Here is an 11,424-nt window from a genome sequence, read left to right as displayed (position 1 = left end):
TTCGTGAGAAGATAACAAGTGTCATGTATTTGACATAATAATGATAAAATTAAATTTAAGGGGATAATTGTGCTCCAGACATTCTATTCTTAATCCCTAATAACATCTACAATTTTAAATATTTTGTTTTAAACATAACAGCAGTTACATATGGAAGACGGCCTTTTGTCCCGGTTCTCAAGAATCACCGTTAAATACAATGTTCAGCTGAATTACATTTATATGGAAATGTGATGACATTTCTCTTTCTTTGTTGAACGTGATGACTTTTTTTTTTTTTTTTACAACTTTGTTTATTGATTTTTCACAATATAGCAAAACATCATTTTACAAATGTAACAATTTTTTTTTTATCCCCAAAGACAAACAGACAAAAATAAATCAATAATCAATGATTATTATAATAACAATAAAACAAACAATGACAACAAAAAAGAAAAAGTGTGTGTGCACAGTTTGGAGTTATTGGGATCCATAGCAAAATACAAGTGAAAAAAATAAAATTAAAAAATAAATGTGTACATCCTTAGAGCTGGTCAAGCAGATATGTAATGAAAGGCTGCCAAACATTGCTAAAATTGTCCTTTGAACCCTTTAAAGCAAATCTTAACTTTTCAAGCTTCAGAAATTGTAGTGTGTCCCTAATCCAGTGTTTAAAGGAGGGTGGAGTAGCCTGCTTCCAATTTAGTAAAATTAATCTTCTGGCTATAAGAGTGACAAAGGAAATACAGTTTGATTGTGCTCCAAAAAGATGATCACCCTCACATTGAATGCCAAAAACGGCTGTAAGAGGGTTCGGAGCTATTGGTCTCTTAAGTATCTTGGATAGAGCGTCAAAAATAGAGGACCAGTAACTAACGAGTTTCGGGCAAAGCCAGAACATATGAGCTAGTGTTGCAGGTGAATTTTTACATCTGTTGCATGAACTATCACTTGATGGATACATTTTTGAGATTCTGGCTTTAGAGAGATGGAGTCTGTGTCCGAACGTGATGACTTTTAGTTACACAGACAAAGGGATGATCTGACAACATCTCTGCCTAACACAATGCAGTCTTGGCTTTTGAAGTCAAATCATAAATACAGCTGCTCAAGAACAAATGTGGTCTCATATTGAAGCATCTCTCTGGCTCCCTCAAAGACCTGCCTTTAAATGTAAAGCCCATCTGATTAAAACAATGTACCCGTCTCACTGATTTCCATTACCTCATTTGGTTGCTTCAAGAGGTCCGTCTTTAATTATCTTCAAACAACTTGTTTCTTGTTGGTAATTTGAAATGACACAATTCATTTTTTTTGTATTATTATTTCTCTATTTTTTTTCTCTTTAATGTCTTTTTTATGTCTGGGTATTTCTTTGCTATATCTTTGAAATACATTTTTTTTTGTCTTTTAATATTCCATATATTCATTACAGATTTTGTTTTTAATTAAAACTAATATTTCCTTTCTTACTTTGGGAATAATAAAATATTTTGCATCACTAACTACACTTTGAGGTGGAATTACAAAAAACAATACATATAATAATATAAGATGATTAATCTGAAGGGGTTTACCTACTAATAAAGTCTTTATCAGTCTGTGAGGTGTGATGTATTCAGGCTGGCCTCTGACCTTTGGATGATGTCGGGAGAAGGAACACACCCTGCGTTCCAAATCACATACTCTTTCTTTTTCCTACACTACATACTAAAGTACAGAAGAGTTTAAAGGCCATAGGAGAGAGAAAAAAATCAGATAAGGAAGATTTTTTTTTCATTATGTTGAGAAATGTCAATAATAAAGACGAATACTCCAAAATGCTATTGGAGTTAGTGGGGCATTTATGTATTTTCAGCATACTCCAATTGATGTGCATGTATTGGGACATCCTAAATCTTTTTTTGGCATACTAAATAGTAGGGAAGTATGGGAATTGGAACGCAGGGACAGAGTGGAAGTGAGTCATTGAAGCATGGAATGGTTTTGATAAAGAACATGATTGGTTTTCAGATGAATAATTCTAATAGGCTACCAACAAAATAAATGTATTCTGCACATAACTGAGCTTTCTACTGTGTAGTGGATATACTTTGGAAAATAATTCTGAAGTTCTGAATCTCCACTCATCTCTCATCACATTCTGGATAAGTGAGTTATATTATGTGGCAAAAGAAGAGTGAAGAGAGTAATGCTTCCACCAAACATACAGTATACATCCCTTATTATTAACAAGTCACCAGAGAAAGGCTGAGGAGTTAACACAACAATAGTTGTAAGCTACCATACCAACCTTTATTTATACTCGAGATATCATCGAGGGGTGACCCTCATTTGCAATGATGTCGAGAAACAATACATACACAATATACAACGCAAATACATCAAATACACAACAAGCTGGTAAAGAGAAACATTTTAGACCGAGGTGTATAGTGGCTAGAAATAAAATAAAACTGGTAAAAGTACAATACGATAGTATGTTTAAATTGGTTAAAGGATATCATGGCATTCCTTTTAATTTGTTGATGTAAGCTGTTCCAGGAGTCAGGGGCACTGAAGCTAAAAGCTGTCTTTCCCAGCTCAGACCGGGCTTGTGGGACATAAAGCATAAGCATGTCAGTGGATATAAAGAGCATGACCGTGACAGTATCATGTTTTATTAAGAATAAAGTGTCAATCCAACAGCAGCTTCTCAGCGCTCCAGCATTGTTTTAATGATATGTAACCAACGCCCAACTCAGCTTAGCCCCCCCGCTTGTCTCATACTTCTTTGTCTTTCACAAGGGAAAATTTTGAATTTCAATTTTTAGAAAGCACCCTCAATGGTTTCTGCTAAAAAATAATATATATATACAGTATATGCTTAGTTTCTCATTAGGCTATACTGGTAGCAAAGCAGAAATTAAACCACAAACTCAAATCCTCAGACACAACTTTAGGGCGAGAATTTAAATACATTTTCTGTACTCATTTAAGCTCATGCTATTGCTAACACTGTTCAGGACATGCTCTCTCTCTCACACACTCACACACACACACACACACACACACACACACACACACACACACACACACACACACACACACACACACACACACACACACACACACACACACACACACACACACACACACACACACACACACACACACACACACACACACACAGAGAGAAGTGCCTGCCCCCCTCAGCCCAGTAAGAGCAGTGTGTGTGCTTTCTATTGGGGCGGGGAGGGAGTGAGACAGATGAATGAGGTAATGGCCCAGCTCAGCTCACAGGAAACAAAGGCAATTAATGTGAGAGCGTGAGGCCGGCCTGAGCTCACCTCTCTGAAGACATGACAGACACTCTACACAGTCATCTGCTCTCATCTGTTCTCTATACATTTCTACAGACTGCTCTTTACAAGCTGCCACGGTGGAGCACTGTCAATGCTGATGCTGCAAAATACAACAGTAGTAGGACAAGTAGTCCAAAGAATAAAAGATAAGTTAATTTCACTCAAACACACGCATTGTCGTCGCTTCATTTCTTCCATGCTGTATGTTCACACATTGTATTGGTCAGATTTTAAAGGCCTAGTTTGCCATAAATGGACGTTGAAACGTCCTCACACAGCCGTTTGCAGATTGATCCTTGTGCATCACTACTCTCAACAGAAAAGACTGTTGCATGGACAAGGTTCTCCAGAGCACAGGTAAAGCTGTCATCACGCACCAATGTGGCTAGAATGTGGCAGACATGTTATCATCACTGTCATAATGATTGATTTATCTTTGATTTATATTGAAACACTTTGCAAAAGACCTTGCTCGTTGAGTCACAATGGGATGTTGAATATTTAAAAAATCTATGTCGATCCAAAAACAGTATAGCCATCATGTACCACACATATGGTATGTGCCACAAGTTAAAGGTGGAGTCAGCCATTCTGGAGAACTTTTGTCAAATAACTTTTTATCCAAATCAGTGAATATCTCCTCACAATGTGCTACTTGTCCGTACTGTGTGTGCTTAAGCGTAGGCTCTGTAAACTGGTATGTAAAGGAAGGAGGCCCGCTTTGTGTGAGGAGGTATCCACTGATTTTGACAAAAAAGTGATTTGTCAACAAACATTCTCCAGAATCGCTTACCCCACCTTTAACAGACACAGCTTTGACTGCACATGTTACACACTGAACCAACCTGGTGTGATCAGCCCTGCTGTATTCATCATCCAGTTATCATTGCAAAACGTTGTCTGTTTGAACAGAAGTGATCTGTCTCCATTGGTCCTTACAGCACAGCTTCCCTTTTTATAAATGCTGCCCGGATGATTTCATAGCGTGTCCCAGCTGTTTCTAATTTCTGTGTTCTAATTGTCAGTGGATGGAAGAGGAATTATGTCCATAAATCAGTTTTTCTTCCAAGAACTGGTCCAGTCAGATAACATTACAGACAAAAACAGAATCTTATCGACTGCTAGATGCCTCTTGTTAATGGCAGTGGAGAAAGGCCAAGCAGACAGATAAGTGTGTGATTTCACAGAGGCAGGTCGTTGACTTTGCACTTTAAATCTGTCATAAATTAATTTTTGCCGTGGCATATAACAGGCTTAACCAGAGGCTCAGCAGAGACAGCCAGGCAAAATATATACAGGTATTACCACTTAAGTTACTGGTCTGTCATTTCCTAGTCATTTTCTTACCTGGAAAAGAGTACGTCATTTGGAATTAATTATGGGGAAAAAGGTATTTATCAATTTCTCACACAGGCCAAAGGTTAACGCAGAACTCACATCACCATTTTACAATATTTCATGACCTATTTCTTGTAAAGTTCTTTTATTCTCAAAGCACAATTTTTTCTCAAAACTACAACTTTATCCTCAATGCATTTCAAAAGATTTCTCCTCCCCCAACAGTAGCAAAAACACTTCAACTGATAACACTAAGCACTGTACGGGTCAATGTCCTGTTTCTGTACTTCGACATGATTGTCTTAAGGTTTTTGAAGATATATGGAAAACACAGTCATTTAAGACTGTAATATGTTCCGCAATGGAACTGATTATGAATGTAATTTAAGCCATGTCGTACAATAGTAAATCTGTCAAGAGATGACAAATAATGTCCTTATCCAAATTCTAACACACTTGTTTATTAAATGGACCAATGAATGTGCTATCTTTATGCATGAACCAATGCTGCATTCAGCTGGTGTCGGACACATCGAGAAAACCAGTTTCCAATTTGAAAAATGTGCGTGACAACCTGCTCAAGTCGGAAACTTGAGAAAGGTTTTGGTAACCAACCTGCTCACTTGTTGCATTTAGTTAGCCTCATAGCATAATTGCCTAAATCATATTTACTCTACTCTACTTTTACTGTACATCTACTCTACCCTACTCTATAACCCTTAAAATATGACTTAGGCAATTATGCTATTAGGTTAACGAAAAGTAGATGTAGAATAGAGTAGATGTAGAGTAAAAGTAGAGTAGATTAAATATGATTTAGGCAATTATGCTATGAGGCTAACAAAATACGTGATTCATCATGGTGGCAGAATGGCTAAAGTTGTTAAAAGTAAGACACTTTTTTATTAATTCACATATTGCAAAAAAAACGTTTGCTCATATAATTTGTTATATTTTATTACCGTTAGTCGTTGTCCACGAGTGAGTGATCTAGACTAGTTAGAAAAGTTATTTATTATTATTATTATTATTATTATTATTATTATTATTATTATAATAAACCTGACTATAGCAGTGTTTCAGACTAATAAATAACTTTACTAACAAATCTGGGTCATCCTGTGAACAGAAACCAACGTTAACATGACTTGAGAAGCACGCCAACACATCAAAGTCCAAAGAACCACTTCCTAGCTCGGACACTTGGACCCTTTGAAGATCACATGAATGCAGCAATATATTTAACTTAAACTGTTTATGTAGTGAGAACTTTAAATAATAAAGTTTTTTTAAACGTTATTATTTTTCTGTACGTGTCATTCACACAAGTTGATCAAGAATACCAAACGTGTGTATGGTGAGATGTATTCTGCTGTACAAGACAATATGCATCATGTATTCATCAGTGACTGCTGAGTGAACAGCCAGACTGTAGCTGCTGGAATGAGCAGAACTTAGAACATAGAGCCACTGCTTGCATTCAAACACATCCGTAGCTCTACATATAACCATGAGTGTCTCTGAAGGGAGGACCACAGTCCATGGTGTACAGCTTGGCTCTGCATTGTGTCCCAGCCGGACTGAGCTCCTGCTACAGGGTTGTCTTTTCTACTTGTTCTTGCCTAGTGTCCTCTGCTTCTCTGCATGCTCTACGATCTTCTCCTCCACATAGAGGCCTTTGCGCCGGCGCACTGCGTTCATGTATTTGAGGGCCTGGTTAGCAGAGTCAGCCTTCTCCCCAAAGTGAAGGTACTCTTCTTCAGTGGTGGGAACCCAGTATGGATCACTGCTGAGCACCTGACACACACAGACACAGACACACACACACGAGGGAGAGAAATTTGATGTGAAGTGGGATAAAGCACAAAGGTTCTGAACCTAATGGTAAGAAAATTCCCTCTCTCTTTTTCTCCACCTCCACCTTTCTAAAAACACGTGTTCAACAACCCCCATCAGGCGTATCTCCCCTTATGTCTAAAGAGCAGAGCAGACTGGGCTTTGTGGAAGGCGGGGCTTAAAGAGACAGAGGCTGAAAAGAGGAGATTCAGCAATGGCCCAGTGAGAAATAGAAAGAGTTTTTTGGACACTACATCATCAAAACAGTTTTTAATAGAAAACCCAGATTCTAATTTTGAACCTGAAAGTAATCATGATATAAGACCTTAACAAGCTCGGACTCTCTGTACATAAGATAAAAAGGACCATGTAAAATACATTGCACATATTTACACTTTGCTATTTGAAGAGTTCCCTTTGCGTTCATGCACTTTTAAAACAATCTGTGACTTCACTAAATTCCGATGAAGAAGACTTGTTTGAATTTGATGATGTTGAGCTAAGATGTAAAGAAGTTATATAAGGACTGCTTTTTATGCAATACAATTTCTAAAGCGATTCATGGGACGTCTATCCTTCATTGTCAAGGTTTTGACTCCTCCCCCCAACTGTCTTTGGGTGTATTTTCATTGATAGTGTTGATGGCCTAGTTAGTAAGGTACCAAGATCATTGTTGTTTATCGTCTGATTGTTGGCAATCCCCCCTTTTCCTCTAGTGTCACTATGGGGTTCCGAATCGCATACTCTTTCTTTTTTCTATTCTACATACTACATCCGACGATAAAAATAATCTAGTTAGGCATACTATTGGGACATATTTTTACTCTTTTATTTCATCATAACATTGCGCCTTGATCTTGCCTCTTGCTTTTATATCCGTCGCATCCCCGTTTGTTTTCATATGGAGGCTCTGTCGATTATGGGTCAGAATCGCCCAAATAGGATGCCGTTTCCAACACTAACAATCTTGGCCGGATGAAGTAGGACATCCGGGTAGGGGTGTAATGTAGCGAATTACATTTACTCGCGTTCCTGTAATTGAGTAGTTTTGTTGTGTACTTGTAATTTTTTAAGTGATTTTTAAAACGTATACTAATACGTTTACTTTTCCTTTGAGTATGTTTATTTTGAAGTATTGTACTTCGCTACATTTTATATCACCTGCGTTACTGAGTAAACAAATAGAGAGAAAAGAAAAGAAATATCGCTGCTTTTATTTTTACGGCACAATACCGGAAGCTAACACAGTGAATGATCGACAGGAGGAGAGAACACATTGCGACTAAATGATAATAACAAACATTGCTTCCCTCAATCATGAAAACATTATAATCCTAGTTAAACTATCATTGTACCGCACGTGAAGACTTTTAAATGCAGCAAACCTTTCATCCAGCCGTGCGATCGGCCCCTCCCTCACCTGATAGTTTAGCTTTCAGTTTAACAGTGCAGAGTAGGATGGAGACGGTGCGTGTTGCCGAGAGCTTTGAAAAACTTCCAGAAGACGACAGAAAGTCAGCCTTTGGTCGAGAAGAAAGGTAAAACTAATAGACTAAAATAATGTGCAAGATATGTTACGCGCGGACACGCGAGTCAGATGACATGCGCGACCGTGAGAGAGAGAGAAAAAGGCATATATTCGACCCAGCTGCACCTCAAAACATCACGACCAATTAGTTTACTCACTTAAGTCGAATCCAAGTGGTCTATGACCAAGCAATAAAGGAATAAAAAACACAGGAAGTTTAAAGCTCCTTGACTCTTGCCACCACAACAGTCATCAATTAAGAACACTGTAGCCTACAATGCAACTTGCTTATCCAGCCAGCTCCATGAGATATAAATTAAATATGCCCTCACATTCCTGCTAGCAAAAGACGTGCCCTATCAACAACATTTGCAACGGTTTATTTAGATTTTGACACTTATTTTATTTAATTATTAAAAATATGTTTTACTTATTTGCATTTTCCTTGTTTTCAGTTAAATTAGGATATGTTTAAAGTCCAAAGTCATGGTTTCAAATGTTAAATAAGTACATGATGTTCTTAAATCAATTAATACTCGTCTATAATAATTGTGATTACACAATGTCAATCAAAATAATCATGATTATGATTTTTGTCAAAATCGAGCAGCCTAACCTTGCAATGTCCATGGTTTAGACCAATTATACACAATTACATTATTAGAACTTCAGCTGCAGTCTGTTTAGGTCTGTAGACCGGTTAAATTCCCACATTAACAGACTATTTGCTCCATATTTGCTTATCTAAAGTATAATGACACAGTATACATCCATACATGACGTGGTGACGTTTAATTTGTGCACTTTAATTTGTAAAAGTGTTGCATTAATTAAACAAAACTAGTTTGAGATTTATATCCCCTTGTCTATATATATAATGCCCTACACAGAAGAGACCCCCGCCCCCTCCCACTGTTAAAAAGTAACTAGTAACTTGTACTTTAAGTACATTTTAAATCAGCTACTTTTTCACTTTTACTTCAGTAGATTTTTAGACCAGTACTTTTACTTTTACTTTAAGTAAAATTTCATCCAAGTAATCATACTTTTACTTGAGTAGAATATTTTTGTACTCTTTCCACCTCTGCATCCGGGTACTTCTAACCATCCTAAATCTGGCCACAAGAATCGGGACATCCTAAATCTTTTTTCTACATACTATATACAGTCATATGAAAAAGTTTGGGAACCCCTCTCAGCCGGCATTATAATTGACTCTGCTTTCACAAAAAAAATATAAAAGTGGTATGTCTTTAATTTACCAGGAACAGCTAAGTACTGGGATGTTTTCCAAACAAAGATTTTTTGAAAAGCAGTATTTGGTTGTATGAAATAAAATAAAATGTGAAAAACTGTCTGTGCAAAAATATGGGTACCCTTGTGGTTTTGTTGATTTTAATGCCTGTAACAGCATGTAAAACTGATGACTTTAAACACAAATTTGGTTGGATCATGTTGTTAAGCCTTAAACCTCATAGAAATGTCTGTTTAATCATGAGAAAATTTATTTTAGGTGCCTAAATGCAAGTTGCACTTCTCTTTGACTCTCTGCTGAAGTGAGACAGAATGGGATCATCAAAACAGCTCCCAAAAGATCTGAAAAACAAAGATTGTTCATTGTCATGGTTTAGGGGAAGGCTACAAGAAGCTTTCCCAAAGGTTTCAATTGTCAATTTCGACTGTAGGAAACGTTGTCAGGAAATGGAAGGACACAGGCATAGTGGCAGTTAAACCCGGGCATGGCAGACCAAGAAAAAAACAGGAGCGGCATAGGTGGAGGATTGTGAGAATGGTTGCACACAACCCACAGATCACCTCCAAAGGCCTGCAAGAACATTTGGCTGCAGATGGTGCATCTGTACATCGTTCAACGATTCAGCGCAATTTGCACCAAAACATCTGCTTTTTATAAAGACCAAATAACTTAATTTTTGTCTCATCAGTCCAAAGCATTTTCTTCCAATATGAAGCTGGCTTGTCTAAATGAGCTTTTGCATACTCCATGCAACTGTATCTGTGGCGTGGGCGCAGAAAGGGCTTCCTTCTCATCACCCGGCCATACAGATGTTTTGGTGCAAATTGCACTGAATCGTAGAACCATGTACAGATACACAATCTGCAGCCAGATGTTCTTGCAGGTCTTTGGAGGTGATCTTTGGGTTGTGTGCAACCATTCTCACAATCCGCCGCATATGCCGCTCTTGTACTTTTCTTGGTCTGCTAGACCTGGGTTTAACTGCAACTGTGCCTGTGTCCTTCCATTCCCTGACAACGTTCCTTACAGTAGAAATTGACAATTGAAACCTTTGGGAAAGCTTCTTGTAGCCTTCCCCTAAACCATGACAATGAATAATCTTTGTTTTTAAGATCTTTTGGGAGCTGTTTTGATGATCCCATTCTGTCTCACTTCAGCAGAGAGTCAAAGAGAAGTGCAACTTGCATTTAGGCACCTAAAATACATTTTCTCATGATTAAACAGACAATTCTATGAGGTTCAAGGCTTAACAACATAATCCAACCAACTTTGTGTTTAAAATCATCAGTTTTACATGCTGTTACAGGCATTAAAATCAACAAAACCACAAGGGTACCCATATTTTTGCACAGCCAGTTTTTCACATTTTATTTTATTTCATACAACCAAATACTGCTTTTCAAAAAATCTTTGTTTGGAAAACATCCCAGTACTTTGCTGTTCCTGGTAAATTAAAGACATACCACTTTTATATTTTTTTTGTGAAAGCAGAGTCAATTATAATGCCGGCTGAGAGGGGTTCCCAAACTTTTTCATATGATTGTAGTAGAAAGTATGCGATTCAGAACACAGGGAATGTCTTTTCAATCACTGGATAGAATGGCATTATTGTGCTACAGATATCAGTCCCAATGGACGTGATCTGAGTGTGTGAGTGGGGGAAGTCCAGATCAACGCTCACAAAGCTGAAAACTGATACGCCACACAGACACAAACGCACACACACATTAAGAACAATTAGAGCCATGCTCCTGGCTCCGGTTACACATAGACAGATGGCAGAGAGCGTGCTGGAACCAGCGGATTACAGGAGACAACACACACACAAACGCACACACACACACACACACACACACACACACACACACACACACACACACACACACACACACACACACACACACACACACACACACACACACACACACACACACACACACACACACACACACACACACACACACACACACACACACACACACACACACACACACACACACACACACACACACACAACCCGTGGGCAGCATATGCTGGAGCACAATGGGATCCAGTGGGGGGTGAGGAAGGATAAGGCGTCCTGCAACAGTTAAGTGCTTGGCTGGCTGGCTGGCTGACTACATGTTGGCATATGGCTGGCA

The 11,424-nt window shown here is 38.1% G+C and overlaps 1 protein-coding gene across 1 annotated transcript in view; it reads right to left on the bottom strand.

Moving 5' to 3' along the window:
* Positions 1-4,855: 4,855 nt before the first annotated feature.
* Positions 4,856-11,424, bottom strand: part of efl1 (elongation factor like GTPase 1) — a 96,753-nt gene continuing 90,184 nt past the window's right edge. The window contains exon 23 of the mRNA XM_080034230.1: positions 4,856-6,461. Within this exon, the coding sequence (XP_079890356.1) occupies positions 6,273-6,461 (189 nt within the window). The 3' untranslated portion in view covers positions 4,856-6,272. The remainder of the gene's footprint in view (positions 6,462-11,424) is intronic.

This window comes from Ammodytes marinus, assembly GCF_949987685.1.
Source record: "Ammodytes marinus genome assembly, chromosome: 1".
In the NCBI taxonomy this organism is placed as follows: Eukaryota; Metazoa; Chordata; class Actinopteri; order Uranoscopiformes; family Ammodytidae; genus Ammodytes; species Ammodytes marinus.
Note: the sequence above shows the minus strand (reverse complement) of the source record. Positions and strands in the feature narration are given on the sequence as shown.